The sequence below is a fragment of the Mixophyes fleayi genome, chromosome 11, assembly GCF_038048845.1.
Source record: "Mixophyes fleayi isolate aMixFle1 chromosome 11, aMixFle1.hap1, whole genome shotgun sequence".
Lineage (NCBI taxonomy): Eukaryota > Metazoa > Chordata > Amphibia > Anura > Limnodynastidae > Mixophyes > Mixophyes fleayi.
In genome coordinates, this window is record NC_134412.1 from 65,438,668 (window position 1) to 65,457,345 (window position 18,678).

The 18,678-nt window shown below is 36.9% G+C and overlaps 1 protein-coding gene across 1 annotated transcript in view; it reads right to left on the bottom strand.

The window, feature by feature from the left end:
* Window positions 1-1,722, bottom strand: part of LOC142106627 (5-hydroxytryptamine receptor 3A-like) — a 38,907-nt gene extending 37,185 nt beyond the window's left edge. Inside the window, exons 1-2 of the mRNA XM_075189623.1 lie at window positions 1,690-1,722; window positions 1,059-1,217 (exon numbers count right to left, since the gene is read on the bottom strand). Of these exons, the coding sequence (XP_075045724.1) occupies window positions 1,059-1,217; window positions 1,690-1,722 (192 nt within the window). The remainder of the gene's footprint in view (window positions 1-1,058; window positions 1,218-1,689) is intronic.
* Window positions 1,723-18,678: the final 16,956 nt, after the last annotated feature.

Genomic DNA, 18,678 nt, shown 5'->3' on the forward strand with positions numbered 1-18,678 from the left:
TATATTTTAGACTTAATTGACTCCAAACCACATCGTCTATTTGGCACAAAATCACTAACTATCCCAATAAACATCTGATTGGGAACATTCAGGTGTCTGTTGTGTCTAATGGGACTGACTGGGAAAGTTTTCAGATGATACCCATTATATCTCTCACTGTGTTTGCTGACATTGTTCAACTGCACTGGTTGTGTCCTATTATTTAAGCAGCTTATGTTTCACTCTTCTCCATGTTGTTATGCCTGAAAAGCAAAAAAAGCTTGGCTCCTTAATCGGCAGTCTCCCAAGCGTTCCAAACATACATTTTTCATGTATATAACTATATGAGTTTGCCCATATGAACCATAATGACTTCATCAATGAAAGCATTCTGCTTAAGAAATGCTGACCAAAGAAGTCACCAAAAGTGAAGTGTGCTCTCATCCCCCTCTTTGTAAAACTGGTGTATTTCATAAGTCAATCACTTCTTCCTGGAACTGTCAAGTGACTTTTATTTATTTTAAAAAATATTGGTTTCTATTATATCAGTGATTCAGTGTTTTAAGTAATTCAGCCAAACCTCATAATTGTGTTATCATTTCCACTCTAAAGATGACAATAAATGCTGAATCTAGAGACAGGACAAAATATGAATACCAGACTGGTTAACATATCATAACTGGTGTGACATATCAGAAGATTATTGTTTTACTGTATGTTGTAAAATAGACTATAATAGACCTTTTCAAGTGTATGTCATTAGGCAAAAAAGAAATGAATATTTTTGATTACGTATTCTGTTTTGATTTAATAAATCAAGTGAAAAAGAAAGAAAAGAATTCTGAAAAAGTGCTTCACTATCCACTGAAGCTACATAGAACCAAAATAGGATACACACCAATTGTTGAAAAGTGAAACAAAGTTATCTAATATGGAATAACCTAGTGCTTGTTATCTCTCAAATAAACATCACACAAATTGTGCAAAAAAACGTGTTCAAAGTGATCATAATAAATTATGTTTTGAGTTTAGGTTGTGCTATGTATGTATTACTTGGAACTTCACTTGTACACACTCACCTTGAAAAAGAACATTGGGTCGAAACGCGTTGTAAGAGCTGTGTCAAGCTGAAAGGATTCCTGATATTCTCCTACATTGTGAACATCTGACTTTGTAACCGGATCCAGTCGGTACGGACTATTAAAGATCTTTTGTCCTGTGATTATGGTTACATATGTCTAGTAGGAGTACCTAGAATCACTAATATGTTTTTATGAGATTGGAATTTTAGTCATGTTTTAATAAATTGCCTGTTCTAATTTTTCATACTACACCTGAGGTTTTTTTTTTGTTTTTTTTCACATATTAATATGATATCTATATGGGTGAAAAAATACCTCTTTAGAATCTGGAAAAGGAACGTATTGGATGCAATTTCTAAAGAAACTGTTTAGAGGTCCGCTTTAAAGAATTATTTCTGTAAGTGAAATACTAAAGGGGCTTGAACTACATTGGGAGACCCTATTATTATATGAAGATGCCTATAATAACATTCACATTGTGAGTGCATTCACATAAGGGGGACTAGATCCTCTGAACACTAGTGAAATCGTTGTGAAATAATATATATTATTATATTGTGCACAGTATTGACAATATTACACTATTTTCGTTTCTTTGCATTTTTATTCTTATCTTATGTTTGAATACCGCAATCATTGATGGAGTAAAGTGGGAATCCATTATACCTGAATGTAAGTATTAATTTATTATGATCACTTTGGACATGTTTTTTTCACAATTGGTGCAATGTTTATATGACAGATAAACAGTGCTAGGTTATTCCATATTAGATAACTTTGTTTTGATTTAAGCTGGGTACACACTACAGAAATTACGACCAACTTTTTATGCCGAGCGATTTTACAATGCGATCGATGGTCCGATCGCTCGGTCCATTTACTGCATACACACTAGCCTTGTTTAGGACGATAAAGGGAAGAGCGGACGTCCCTCTAGCGATTTTTTACAGCCATGTTGTCGCGAGCAATGACTTTAATTTCGTACTCACTGTTGTGGATCGGTCGGAAGTTTATACACACTACACAGCGGAAATGAGATTGGAACGAAAATATCAAACGGTACGACCAACCAAATGAGGCGATAATCGTCCATTTGGGCAGACTTTCGACCATTGTGTCACTGCACACACTGACCCGACTTTTGAATGAGTGGTCGTATGTCGGCTGTTTGAGCCGATTATTGGACGAAAACAGTGTAGTGTGTACCCAGCTTTAATGTTCTTCTTTTAATTTATAATTTTTGTTAGTGTGCAGTAACTTCTTATAGTTTGTAGGTCATTGTTGTATTTGATGTCTACAGAAACCATCTGTCCTATTGCTAGACTTTGCAGTAGTGGTAACCAATGACATTTCAATGCTATTGTCATTTATATTTAAATGTCTAAATAGAAGGATTCAAGAAGATCCACCCTGAACATTCTTTTGTAAGCTATCATTTGAAACTCACCTGTACTGCCATTCTCCATCTGCAGAGATTTTTCATAGGTGTTATTGCATGATGTTGGAAACTCCACAGCTTTGATGCAGAGTAAGAAAGCCATCTTCTCCAGGATCAAACTCCTCACCCATCCTGGAATTTGTGGATGGACATTCTGCTGGTGCACCATTCGAACTATGGTGATGCTCTCTATGAGGCTAATCACAAGGAATGCCATGCACATTATGAAGTAAACACCTAATAAGACAACATTAAAGACAAATATGCTACTGTTACTTTGCTCAATATATTATTAATTGAACATATTTTGAAATTTTTAATCATTCTTCTATCTACACAAAGGATCAAAAGATCTGTGTTTTTTAAAAATCTATATATTGACATGGTAAATATTATACTAGGAGCACTTTTTAGTATGCTCACTATATATATATATATATATATACATATATATATATATATATATATATATATATATATATGTTCTGACCATGGACCCACCATTTTGATGTTTTGATCCCCAGGCCATTTAGTTAATTCTTTGCCTTATGGCAATCTGCTCCATCATGCTGGAAAAGGCATTGTTCATCACCAAACTTTTCTTGGATGGTTGGGAGATGTTGCTCTTGGAGAATGTTTTGGTGACATTTTTTATTCATGGCTCTATTCTTAGGCAGAATTGTGAGTGAGCCCACTCCCTTGGCTGAGAAGCAACCCCACACATGAGTCGTCTCAGGATGCTTTACTGTTGGCATGACACAGGACTTATGGTAGTGCTTACCTTTCCTTCTCCGGAAAAGCATTTTTCCAGATGGTAGCAAATTCAATTAGGGACAACAGCGCTGCATCAAAATGTACAGTACATGTGGCTGCCAATGTGGGACTGTGGGGGACGAATTCCTGAAAATTCCCCAATGTATATAACAAAACAATCCTTGTCCCCATGGCACAAATATATTGCATGTAACTACTGGAAAACTAATTCTGTGGTGTAAATGTGTAAATCTAATATAGGTCTAAAAAATTCAATATTGGAGGTAATGCAAAGCAAATCCTTTTAATAAAAACATTCAAATGGAACAATCATGTAGAAAATATGCAGTGTATCAATGAATGGGGTAATGAGATGAGTAATATAGAGAGCAAAGTCTCATCAAAATGATGCCTTCTATTGGGTAAAAATAAAAATAAATCAAAAGTTCAATACCTAAAAAGTATATATCCAATGGTCCAGGTTCTAGGGAAAATTCCCAGTCTGCACTCCCACTCGTAGGCGGTATGTGGAAATGCCAAACATAAACCAAAAATACAGTCCATGCACAGAAAACAAAAATCAAAAGTACTTACATTAGTGATGATGCTCATAACATAGTCTCTGGTAGTGCATTCGGTAGCACAGGATCCTTCCAAACATCCAGGGACTCTATGGGGTATATTTACTAAACTGCGGGTTTGGAAAAGTGGAGATGTTGCTTAAAGCAACCAATCAGATTCTAGCTGTCATTTATTTAGTACCTTCTACAAAATGACAGCTAGAATCTGATTGGCTGCTATAGGCAACATCTCCACTTTTTCAAACCCGCAGTTTAGTAAATCTAGATCTAGATGTTTGGAAGGATCCTGTGCTACCGAATGCACTACCAGAGACTATGTTATGAGCATCATCACTAATGTAAGTACTTTTGATTTTTGTTTTCTGTGCATGGACTGTATTTTTGGTTCATGTTTGGCATTTGTGGCTAGCATCAGTTCAATAGACTCCCTATGGCTTCCTGTAGTTTCAAACACACCCTGCGTTCCAAAAGCTGAACTTCTGGTTATTCGACTCCAACATGTGGAACGCACGCTCTCTCTGGCGTTCCACTGTGGACAGATGAAAAATGAAAAAGATCTTTTTCTTGGTTGATGATAATAATATAGTATATACGCCTAATAATAGTATATACGCCTTCACTTCAATGCGTTTACCCCTTGATCAGGGCTTCCTCATGATAGATGACAAAGATAGAGTCAGTCTAATTGAGGCAGTATTTATGTGAATGGGGAACAACAGCCAAAGACCATTCTCATTTCTACTGATTGGTCCATAGCCCCAAGTATATTCTGTGAACCTAGCAATGTGTAGAGGTAAAAAAACTTGAATACTAGGTATAATGGAATAGCTCATAATGTAATAAAGGAAATAATACCAATTAATTTATATTATTTTCAGCATATAGTAAACCTCTATAGTCATAAGGACAATATAGATCACGGATAATATTAGGGTGGAATATGTGACATATTTCATATTTCATGACATGTATCATATTTACTTCCTGAAGTAGAAAACATGCGGAGTCCACTAAAGAATGGAAAAATACTGAAAATAGTCTCTAAAAAGGAGCCTAGGTCAAAATCGATGTTTAGACCTCTAGGTGTCAAAGTATCAAGATTAAAAATCCATTTTGCCTTTCCCTTTGAGAGAGATGCTGTGCAATCATCTCCCCTCCACTGTTTTGTCAATTTCTTTATCCCAATAAACCTTAATAGAGTTGGGTCATGATTATGCACTTTGGAAAAATGAGCAGATACACTGTTTGCCTCAAATTGGTTCTTAATATTGCACAGATGTTTCGCGATTCTAGCTCTCAAATTTCTCACAGTCCTACCCACATAATGCAGGCCACATCGGCATTCCAATAAGTATACCACATCCGAAGTGTCACAAGTTATGTGTTCCCTTATTTCATGTTTAGTCCCATTCACCCTTGAAAAAAAACGTGGTTGTTGATTTTGTGGTGTTTTTTTTTTTTCTTACACGCCTGACATCGGTTACAGTGAGAGAAGCCTTTCCTTTGTTCTTTTAACCATGATTCTTTGGGGTCCATTCTATCCATAGGGACATAACTACTGGTTAAGATGTTCATTAATTTTGCCGCTTTCCTATAAACCCCCTTTGGTCTATCCGAAAGGATGGTGGACAGCTTCTCGTCCATTAAAAGAACATGCCAGTGTTTCTTCAAAATACCTGTGAGTATTCTAGACCCATTACTAAATTGGGTAATGTTAAGAACCTCATCTATCTTAGTGTTCTTGTCCTTAGGTCTCAACACTAGAAGATCTTCTCTCTTCATCTGTTTCACTTCCAAATAGGCTCTTTCTATGATCCCATCACAATAGCTCCCTTCTCTGAATCCTTCTTTCAAGGAGCAAGCTTGCAATTCAAAAGTAGAAATATTGGAACAGTTCCTTCTAACCCTCATCATCTGGCCTTTTGGTATGTTATTCAGCCACCTTCTATGGTGGTTGCTGGTTGATGGTATAAAGGTGTTTCTATCAACTGGTTTCATAAAAGTCTTAGTTTGGAGTGTGCCCCTTTCCACATAAATTTCAAGGTCCGGGAACTCTTTCTTTTCTTGACTAATATTCTCAATGATTTTAAGATTAAGACTGTTGTTATTGATATATAAGAATATCATGAAGTTCCTGTAGAGGGCCGGTCCAGATACAGATAACATCATCAATATATCTAGGCCACTAAAGCAGATGTTCTTTGAATGGGTTATTTGTCCAGATGTGGGTGTTTTCCCAGTATGCCAAAAATAAATTTGCGTAGCTGGGGGCAAATTTGCTCCCCATTGCGGTCACTCTAAGTTGCCTATAATAACCTCGCTGAAACCGAAAATAGTTGTTCTCCAGGGTAAAAGTAATTGCCTTAATGATAAAATCAATTTGTTCAGGTGGGGTAGTATTTTCGTCAACCAGAATGTTTCTCGTATATTCACAATCGCTGGAGTGGGAATGATGGTATATAACGAGGTAACATCGCAGGTCATGAGTGTGTAATCATTCTTCCAAGTAATGTTCCTGATCATATCCAGGACCTGCGTGGTGTCCTTAACTTAACTCTGTTGTTTTACAACCACTGGTTGTAGATATTGATCAATATATTCTGAGACATTGGAGGTAATAGAGCCACTGCCAAACACAATTAAACTTTTATGTATCTTCAGTAGGGTGTAAATTACAGGAATTCTTGGATGTTTGTTATACAGAAATTCAAACTCCGATCTTTTTAAAATTCCTTTGGTGAGAGCATCCATAAGTAATTCACCCAGTTCTATGTTATAGTCCAAGGTTGGATCGCTTTTCAATGGTTCATACATGGTCCTGTCATCAATTTGTTTTTGTAATTCCTTAAGCTAGTCTTCTTTGATGAGTGTAGTAATCCCTCCTCTCTTATCAGTTGCTTTGATGATACGTTGGTCATCATTTTCACTTGTTTTAGAGCTAATTGTTCCTTCTTAGACAAATTCTGGCCTCTGCCCCGTTTCTTATGATTGATGGTCATGTTTCTAAGATCTTCTTCCACCAATTTCTGAAATGTTTCGATACTTGGCCCCTTTGTATAGCTGGGATAAAAAGTAGACTTGTTCTTTAGGTCAATATGAATGTATTCTGAGCCCCCTCTTGTATCTAATTCGTGTATTCTCTCCTTCATAAAAAATTTCTTTAGGGTGAGTTTCCTTATAAATTTATGTAAATCAATGTAAGTGTTAAATTTATCAAAATGGTTGCTGAGGGCAAACTTTAGGCCTTTATTTAATAATCCTATTTCAGGGTCATTAAGAGGCTGATTGCTCAAGTTGAAGACTCCTTCCATCTCAGCTATTTGTGTTACTTCTTCCTTATTTTCAATTTTGCTCCTAAACTTACGGCCTCTTCTTCTTTCTCTTGCGATCCTGGTCTTTCCTTCCTCTTGTTGTTTTTTGTTGGATCTATGGGTGATGCTCGAAGAGGTGGTGAATTTTCTTGGCAAAGTTCTAAGAAATCCGATATTTCTTCTCCCTTAAAGCTGGTATCAGGAGATGAAATATGTACAGAAAAATCCTGTGTGTTCGCTATATTTTCAAGTTGATTCAATTTCAATTGATTAATTTCCTCAAAAACCTTTTTAGAACCCTTGGAATAATATGTTCTTGCAATAGTCTTTTGTTTCAAATTACTTCTATTAGTTCCCACTGGACTAAAAAAATGAATGGAGTTACATGGCTTATATACCCTTTTCTTTTGATTTGGAGGTAGAGTCTGTTTAATCAAAGGTGACCTGTATGTGCCATAAGGTCACTTTCCAACTAACGGTCGGTGTATGTTATGATCGCGTTTTGAGAAAGCAGTGTTATTTCTTGATACATCCATAGCCATATCTAGCGCCTAAGGAAATTTTTCGTGATTTTATACATATATTATGTCTTCATACGTCTTTATGTTTAGAATAAGCCTTCCTTTGGTTATGCTGAGTGTGATGGTCTTGATAGGCCAGCTCTTTTCCGGTATACCTTGGAGTATGATCTTTTAACATGGTTAAAAAAACAAAGGAAAGGCTTCTTTCACTGTAACCGAGGCATGTAAAATTACTACATTGAACACCACAAAATCATCAACCACGTTTTTCTTCAAGGGTGAATGGGAATAAACATGAAACAAGGGAATTCATAACTTGTGACACTTCGGGTGTTCTATACTTATTGAAATGCCGATGTGGCCTGCAGTATGTGGGCAGGACCGCGAGAAATTTGAGAGGTAGAATTGCAGGACATCTGTGTAATATTAAGAACCAAGCTGGGATACACAGTGTATTTGTTCATTTTTCTAAAGCGCATAACCATGACTCAATTCTGTTAAGTTTTATTGGGATAAAGAAATTGACAAAACAGTGGAGGGGAGGTGATTTCACAGCATCTCTCTCAAAGGAAGAGGCAAAATGGATTTTTAATCTTGATACTTTGACACCTAGGGGTCTAAACATCAATTTTGACCTAGGCTCCTTTTTAGAGACTTAGGCTATTTTCAGTATTTTTAGACCTATTAGTGGCATCTGCCCATTTTCTACTTCAGGATGTAAATATGATACATCAAAATGTCACATATTCCACCTTAATATTATCCATGACCTATATTGTTTTTATGGCTATAGAGGCTTACTGTATGCTGTCATAATATAAATTAATATCTATTATTTCCTTTATTACATTAGTAACTATTCCATTATAGCTATTATTCAAGTTTTTACCTCTACACATTAATAGGTTCACAGACTATACTTGGGGCTTATGCACCAATCAGATGAAATGAGGACAACCTGTGGGGGTTGTTCCCCATTCAGATAAATACTGCCTCATTTAGACTGACTCTATCTTTGCCATCTATCCTGAGGAAGCCCCGATCGAGGGGTGAAACGTGTTGAAGTGAAGGCGTACATACTCTATATCTACTGATTTTATTATTATCATCAACGGAGGAAAAGATCTTTTTCATTTTTCATCTTTCCACTGTGGAACGCCAAAGAGAGCGTGCGTTCCACATGTGGAGCCGAATAACCGGAAGTTCAGGTTTTGGAACGGAGGGTGTGTTCCAAACTACAGGAAGCCATAGGGAGTCTATTGAACGGACGCCAGCTGGCACTGAACCGCAACAGCCAGGGGCAGAACTCACCACATGGAGTCCCTGGATGTTTGGAAGGATCTTGCGCTACCGAATTCATTACTAGAGACTATGTTATGAGCATTATGGGACTACTTTTGATTTTTGTTTTCTGTGCATGCACACATTGGACTGTATTTTTGGACGACCGTCTATATTTGGCATTTCCACATACCGCCTATGAGTGGGAGTGCAGACTGGGAGTTTTCCCTAGAACCTGGACCCTTGGATATATACTTTTTAGGTATGAAACTTTTGATTTATTTTGATTTATTTTTTTACCCAATAGAAGGCATCATTTTGATGAGGCTTTGCTCTCTTTATTACTCATCTCATTACCCCATTCATTGATACACTGCATATTTTCTACATGATTGCTCCATTGGAATGTTTTTGTTAAAGGGGTTTGCTTCGAATTGCATCCAATAGCAAATTTTTTAGACCTATATTAGGTTTACATCACGTAACTAGTTTTCCAGTAGTTACATGCAATATATTTGCGCCATGGGACAAGAATTGTTTTGCTATATATGCACTGGTGGGAGTGGGCTCACTCACAATTTTGCCTAAGAACACAGCTATGAATAAAAAATGGTATCAAACATCCTTGAAGAGCAACTTCTCCCAACCATCCAAGAACAGTTTGGTGACGAACAATGCCTTTTCCAGCATGATGGAGAACCTTGTCATAAGGCAAAAGTGATAACTAAGTGGCTTGGGGATCAAAACATTGAAATTTTGGGTCCATGGCCAGGAAAGTCCTCAGAACTCAATCCTCAAGTGGCGGGTGGACAAATAACAACCCACAAATTCTGACAAACTCCAAGCATTGAGTGGGCAAGAATGGGCGTCCATCAGTCAGTAAGTGGGCCAGAATGTGATTGCCAGGGCGAATTGCAGAGGTCTTCAAAAATGAAGGATCAACACTGCAAATATTGACTCTTTGCATAAATTTAATGTAATTGTCAATAAAATCCTTTGACACTTATGAGACGCTTGTGTTCTAAAAACACTGAAGCAGCAAACTTTGTGAAAACCAATACTTGTGACATTCTACAAACCTTTGCCCATGACTGTGTATATATATATATATATATATATATATATATATATATATATATATATATATATATATATATGTGTTTTATCTCTCACCTATTAACGGTGTTCCTGTTGCAGGTAAAGTATCTTTTACAATAATGAGAAATACAGAGTAACCCAGAAGAAGGGTGATCTTGAAAGATATCCTCTCGCCACTTTCTGGGGGAAGGTAGAATCCAATAACATCCATGATCATGAGGAACAAACTGGGTAGAATGAGATTGATAGTGTAGAAAAGAGGCCTCCTGCTGATAACTACCTGCCATACAAAGATGAAAGGTATCAAACATATACAATGGTAGACATGTATACTGTACCACAGGTAACTATGTAGAAAAGGTTTTACCCATAGTCATTTGCTTTCATTTTTAAACTGTATTAGAGCAAAATACATTGCTATATGTTATATCTCCTTTTTCTACACAGTTACCTGTAGAACCGTTTTTTTAGGAATATCCCCAAAATGTATTCTAATCATGCACAATGAAACTATGGTGGGTTTTGCGGCTGACTGATGGGTATGAATTGGCTTGTTTATCTTCAGAGGAACTCCAGCTTCAACTGACTATTTATTCGAATTGTACAAAAAAATGTATTATTCACCAAAACAACTGTCCTGTATGATTAAAATTTGGTTGACCAATAACCCCATTAAATCGAATATGTGTAGGCTACATAGAACCCAAAACAAAAAAGTATGATATCTCAGGGTCCAATTTACAGGATCAATATGCACATGGATACCAAGACACACTAGAATGTATATTTTAGTTTATATTATTATCTTGACAGCCTGGTTTATGTGAGAAAGAGGTTGTACAAGATGTAAGATTTACCAAACAATGCTCATTAAGTAAAACTGCACTTCAAGGTTGACCTTCACACAAGCCTCTGTTGAATCACTTTCTAAAGGATAGGTAGTTAATTGATCATGTATCCAAGTATCCTGTAACTAAAGGGAAGTCACTGCTCAAGATTGGTGTTACAGAAAAAATGTTTTTGCATTCATTATGCTTTCCGCCAGTTAATTTCTAATTTTTTTCTTGTAGTGAAAGCAAACACATGAAGAACTGTGACATGTGTAGGCCTCTGTGCAACCTCTATGGGAAATACATATTAATTTAGATACATCTGTGTGTAAAGAACTTTTTTTTATGTTCGTTAAATGGGATGCTATGTGGCATAAAACTATTACTATTACTTTCTAAGTCTTAATCTGATGTTGCAACATTTTGGGGATCCAGGTGGGAGAAAGTTTTGCTCTGTCTGGTAGGATTTGGGACCACATTGCAGTTTTCTTGTCAAATTGGTAAATATTGGTGCAGCCATTGGTGCCATTCTGTAAAATGGCATTCCGCAATGCATTTGCAAAATTGGATACTGCATAGTGCAGAATTTATAGTATATCAATAGAACTAGGATGATGGCAGTGTCAATTAATTCTGCTCTGTGGTGTCCTTGGGGATATAATAGGAGAAAAATCCAGACAGAAATTTTATAGGTGAAATTCCACATGACAAACTTAAGGCGAAATCCTAGCTACCAGCCCAGACTATGAACGCTAATAATGGGAATACTTTTTTGGGGTGTGGGGGGGGGGGGGAAGCCGTATTCAGCTAAATAGTATAACTTTCATCAGGGATGTATATACTGTATATATTACACAACATTAATACTAGAATAGTGTGCCAACAAATATATAAATATGCTGCCCGCCTGTTCCCACCTCACATGGTGTGGGGCTGGGTTAATGCTAAAATAACCCCTCTTCTTGGAATGATGTCATTTTCTAATGACAGTCATCAAAATCGAAAATTGTTTGCTCTTCTCTAATTCTCTTTCCACCAGGTGTCACTTTCTTTGCCACTGTATGTAAAATAACTATAGATAAAATATGACATAGAAAGCTCAAGCTTCCTGCAGATTAGATACTACTTGCTAACTAACTTTTAGTGTTATTATTGCAAAAGCTGAGACTTTAATAACCAAAAAGGCAAAAGCATTGATAGGGATTACATGTTTGACTAAAATATGAGTGCTAATATATTACTAATACTCCTATGTCTGTCATACTATAAAGATTTACATGGCTGAGTATCAAGTTGTTATGTTTTACAGTAATCATCATCATCATCACCATTTATTTATATAGCGCCACTAATTCCGCAGCGCTGTACAGAGAACTCACTCACATCAGTCCCTGCCCCATTGGGGCTTACAGTCTAAATTCCCTAACACAGACAGACAGACACACACATTAGGGTCAATTTGATAGCAGTCAATTAACCTACCAATATGTTTTTGGAACATATTGCATTTTGCATTGCATTGCATTGCACATATTGCATTGTACAACTAGTGAAACTGGCCTCAGCTAGTTTAATTAAAGAGGAAAACATAAAACAACACAATAATTGTCTGGCTCTCACTAGAATACATTAGACAATACAGCTCTAAGTGTGAATGAACCTCTCTCTATACATACAATATGTAATGCATTTATATTGCTATGCAGCTGACGACGTAAGCTCTACAGGTTAGGCTGTTTCTTTTTGTTGTTTTGTTCAGTGCTGCCAATATACTGTACATTTTATATTTTTCTATTATAGGTAGGTCAGGCTAAATGTTAGCAAACGTTTCCATACAGCAGTCCTTACCAAATCCTGTATTAGCAAACCGAAACTACTTACCGTATACTCTATCTCTCCAAAGGTTATTTCGTGATCATGAAGAAGTCTGTATCTGGGCACTACGTTCATAAGGTTCCACTCTCCATCAGTCATGTAATTACTCTTGAAATCACTCAAGTCGTGTTTTATGTCCATTAATGACACATTTACATCGTGAACTAGAGATCAGAAATGTATATATTAGGTAACTCTTTCATTTTCATATTACTGCATCTTAAAAAAATAAATAGCTAAGGAATATTGTGAGATGACATGATTCTGAAATTTTGGTGACTTGGGTTTTTAAAAAGATAGTCTCAGACCTCATACCCAATTGCATAAATTGTGTGCATTGTACTAGTGCAGACCAGGCCAACCTGTGGCTCTCCAGGTGTTTTGAAACTACAAGTCCTTAGTATGCCAGCCAGTAGCTGGTTATTGGCTGGAAAAGCATACTGGGACTTGTAGTTTCACAACACCTGGAGAGCAACAGGTTGACCAGACATATACTAGTGTTTTTAACACTAGTACAATGCATGTAGATAGGTCATCAAATGGAAACCATTGTTTCCAATCACCACTATACCCACTTGTAATTTTACTTCAACTCAGGAGAGTTGCAACAGCAATGCATTTTTCCAAAATGCTGACTGTTCCTTCCACTTGCTTTTACTACAAATGTATGCATAGGGGAAGTTTATCAAACTACATTGACCTCCAAAACATTTTATTATTATTATTATTATTAATTTTTATTTATAGGGCGCCACTAAGTATACATAAGTAAAACAGCAATTAATAATCACAGGATTATTAATTTAACTAAGCCGAGTACCTTGCTCTGTACCTACTTCTGCTTCTTTCCAAGGTATGAGAGCCACACACAGTCTGACATACCCTTATATTTAGTCCTTTCAGGTGCAACTGCAAATTAGCCTGCTGTCTGGCTGAGAGGCCAGAATACACAAACTGGGCCTTAAGAATGGAGCCCACCCTTTCTCTCCATTTACCTCAGGGGACCATTAAACCAGCTGTTATTTGAGCTGCCTTTTGGAAAACTGACTTTCCATCACAGAAAACAATTTCACTGGTGTTTTAAAAACATAGGGTAGAAACATTAGACACAATTGTACCATTTGCGTTTGTGGACTGGACATTAGGCTCCCCACACTTAGGGACAATATTATTAGTTTGCTGGTGAATAATTATTTTTAATGCACAACAATTACCATAAATGTCTGATTGAAAATTGAAAACATATGTTCACATACTTTTACCTGAAAAAGCAATGTAATGTTGGATCATTTTGATCAATTTCTATTACATAGGTGAAGATCATTTAAGTTCACATTTATGCAGAAACCCCCCGAAAAGTCAAAATAGTTCACAAACTTTCTAGCACCACTGTGTATGTATATGTGTGTGTGTGTATATATATATATATATATATATATATATACACACATATTGTGATGACAGTGGGGTACAGATGTCATAAAAGTCACAGGAGTCCAATGCTTTGGTACAACTAGTGCAACTGGCCTCAGCTAGTTTAATTAAAGAGGAAAGCATAAAACAACACAATAATTGTCTGGCTCTCACTAGAATACATTAGACAATACAGCTCTAAGTGTGAATGAACCTCTCTCTATGAAGAACCCAGCCTCTTTCATCAGGCAAAGAGAGATAAAAATTCTATTTGTTCATAAGTGAACTAAACTTGTCAACTGTTGTTTGTTTTTGAGCTGAACATTAGGTCCATCCACATTTAGAGAGGGTTTGTCTAATGTACTAGTTAGAGCCAGGTAGGCCAGGATTTATTTTGTTGTTTTATTTTGTTTTCCTCTTTAACAAAACTAGCTGAGGCTAGTTGTGGCATAGGTTTGGACTGCTGTGACTTTGCATGGCTGCTGTGTGAAAGTGCTACATGTCTGCCCAAGGAGTCTGTGTCTGTGCCCTGATCATGGTGGTAAATGTGAGCAAACTGACACCATGTCACGGAATTTCAGATATGGCCGCTAACCGATATTAGCGCAACTGAACAGGGAAGCGTGGAGTCTAATGTACACCCGGTATTCATCAGAGACTCCCGCAAGGGAGTTTGGGCTTAGCTGCAGAGGATACGCAGGTTGCGGTTCTCCAAGACAGTCACTGGTGTAGCGACAGTAGTAGACAGACGTAGTCAGGCAGTCCAGATCAAAGCCAAACGAGCGGTGTGGTACACAGGGAGGTTCCAGAGAGAAGTCAGGTCAAGCCAAATACTCAAACCAGCTGGGCAGCGAGGTACCAAAACGAAACACAGGAGAAGAGTAACAGGAAACCGAGTCAGAACTGAAGAACACTGGATCAGAAGTTCAGGAAGTACTGGAGCAGGAGTGAACCAATACTCTAGCACCCAACATGTGTCAGAGGGTGCTCTATATACCATTAGGTGTATCCTGATTGAGTGTTGGAGATGTGGCGGTCAGATACGCTTACCGCTGACAGGTGAGCGGAGATATCTATTTATATATATATATATATATATATATATATATATATATATATATATATATATATATATGTAGAGATAGAAAGACAGATTATGACATTGATGGACTATATGTAAGTTCCAGGTTTCTGATGTGTTTGCACGCCAGGGAAAATTGTTAGTATCAGAAAGAGAGTTTACCAAAAGTTTTGGGTTCAAGCAAGACCCAGAGAGAAGGGGTCCCTGGAGTGAATGGACAGAGAGGGAGGGCCTACATTCCTCCATTCATTAGCCCTGTTCTGGGTCTTCTGACTTGCCAGTCAGACGACAGACTAATTAAACGTTTTGCATGCAAGGTGTACTTTAAAAGGGTGTCAGTTTGCTTGCATTCTCCATCAAGATCATATACATAGATATATAAGATACGACTACTTTAATTTTATTTGATGTATGCAGCTTTTAAACAGTTAATTCCTAGGTACCTAGAAGCACTACACTATTTTTGTGCTCTCCTTTTCCTGTGGTTGTATTTTATTAGATCCTGTTTGTCTGGCCCGCAAGGAACCAGCTGCATTTGGACTATGGAGACTTTAAAAGTTGAAAGATCTATATATGATATTGGGTATAAGGGTCTACCCTAGAAGACCTGGTACCAATAGAAGGACAGCATACATACTTTTGTGAAGCCAGCTGGTGAAGGAGACTGTGCATTTCTGTATATCAAAAGGGAAGTAGTAGATGTTAAGGGTGCAGGCAGTAGATATAATAAGTGGTTTGTTGTTGTTAACTTTCCCTTTATAGGTCACATAAACATACGGAGTTTCTGGGGCTCTTGTAGATTCCACACTGAAGACAGAGACAAAGCAATTATTAGAAGAACCATGACAAAATCAATAAACATATCATAAAATGGATTCCAAAAATTAAAGAAAATATTTCTTTGAAGCATTTGATAAATATTACAAATCATATAATATGCTTTTAAGTTTTATCAGTACTGCTACAAAATAAAACAAAATAAAGATATTTTTCTATTGCCTGTTCAGTTACTAGAAAATGTATACAATTAAAATGTGTTAATATAGCTATTGGCTCAATAGCACAGTGTGTGGGCCCCCAAAATTACCATGATGGTTGATAATTTTAGGACATGGTGAAATATGTGGCTGCAAGGTGATCACTGTCGGCATCTGCAGTCACCTTATGAAACTACTGACTGACAGTTGGGAAACCAGTCGTGACCTAGATGCTCATTCCAAGAACCAAATGTCCAAATCTCATCCAATTTAACCACCCACATGCAGCAAAATTAAAAGGTGATTCTGCTGCTCCACTTTCTTCTAAAACTGCATCTTTAGTTACAGGGTCAAACGGGAATTTCATGGAATTGTAAGATTGAACTTTGGCTACATTCTGCAGCATACATACAATATGCACACAAACATACTGAACACGCACAGCAGCTGCAGAGCATGAGTTTGGCCTGCCCTAGAATAGTCTACAAGCCAAAATATAACTAGAAGAACTGGATGAACCTGCACCACCTTCTGGACACATGTGGTATCTGAGTAAGATTTTTCTAATCTTCTCTTTAAACAGATGAACAGATTTCCAATATAACATCTATTTTCTTTATTGTAAGATACAGCCCAAAATTCTGAGTGAAGCAGAAGTACACACTCAGGGCCTCAAATCCAATAGACAATGTATCTTTAGTTAACTCATTCTTTTATAGAAAATGTTACTTATCATTTCCAGAAGTATTAATTACCATTGCCAAAACCACACCCTCCCAGATTTACGTCAATACATTATAACATTTATCTTCCATAAATTGATAGGTTATTGGCCATTAATTTTGAACCTTATTGCTGGAATTATTTCATCGAAATGGTCCTGGAATTTTGCTAAACATCTGGGGGTAAATGTATGAACATGCGGGTTCTTCAACACCCACGTGTTCAGCGTGTTCGGCGATTAAATTTCAAGCGGCGCTGCATTGTAAAGGAAGTTTCCCTTTACAATGCAGCGCCGCTTGAAATTTAATCACTGAACACGCGGGTGTTGAAGAACCCGCATGTTCATACATTTACCCCCTGGTTCCTCTCTGCATTATATAACATGTTTTTCTGACTATATTGAGAAATATGTTTTTTATTCCTTTCTCTTAAAAGCACAGACACATAAAATTCAAGTTTATTAGTTCATTCTATTTAACTAGTTAAAATAGGGTTTTTGTTCATTATTACTTTGACATATCACAGCTACAGTGCTTTTGTTTTTGTTTTTAGCTTTATTATTTTCCTTCTTCTGGATCAATGTAATTAGAATCGATAAAAGGTCAAACTTGATGGACCTGTATTTTCAACTTTGCTGATTATGAAATAGACTAGGTAGAATGTCTTGTATAAAAAAGATTCCATATATATCCTTAATTCTACATTTTACAGTATGTTAACAAGGCATGTTAAAACCGCACGCTAAATATTGATGAAACAAAATATGCTATCTTTTTGGTTTCTTGCAAAGCTGCAAGTATCTTTGTCAGACAATGATAGTTACCCTTCCATTGCATCACAGAGCCTGTTAGCATTTATTTGTCTACTTGGACTTGATACTTGTTTGTAATTCAACTACACCTGACTCTAAATAGTGTCCAGTTGATACTTGCTTTCTCATCAGCTCACCTTTAATGATCTACTTTCCCAGCACACTTTTGCACTTGACTTTCATATAGCTAATGCAGCACATTCTGGCCAGTTAAGTGCTGTTATTTTGGTTTAGACTTGTCCATTTCCTGTTTATTGCCTTAACAGATAAATAAAGCTCCAGGTCCAGATGGCATACACCCAAGGGTCCTTATGGAATTAAACTCGGAAATATCTAGACCGCTATTCTTAATTTTCAGAGATTCAATCTCATCAGGCTCAGTACCAAGGGATTGGCAAATAGCAGATGTGGTGCCGTTGTTTAAAAAGGGGACGAGATCACAACCAGAGAATTATAGACCTGTAAGCCTGACATCAATAGTGGGGAAACTACTGGAAGGTATTTTAAGGGACAGTATTCAGCATTACTTGGTACGCAATAAAATTATTAGTGGGAATCAACATGGATTTGTGAGGGATAGGTCATGTCAAACTAATCTAATTAGTTTCTACGAGGTAGTTAGTGGGAACTTAGACATGGGCAGGACAGTAGATGTGGTCTACTTAGATTTTGCAAAGGCCTTTGATACAGTGCCACACAAGAGGTTGGTTTACAAAATAAGGGAACTGGGTCTAGAAATCAAAATTTGTACTTGGATTGAAAACTGGTTAGAGAATAGGGAACAGAGAGTTGTGATAAATGGAACATTTTCTAATTGGTCAAAGGTCTTAAGTGGAGTTCCTCAAGGTTCCGTGCTGGGACCACTCCTTTTTAATATATTTATTAATGACCTTGGTGATGGTTTAGAGAGTAAAGTTTCTATTT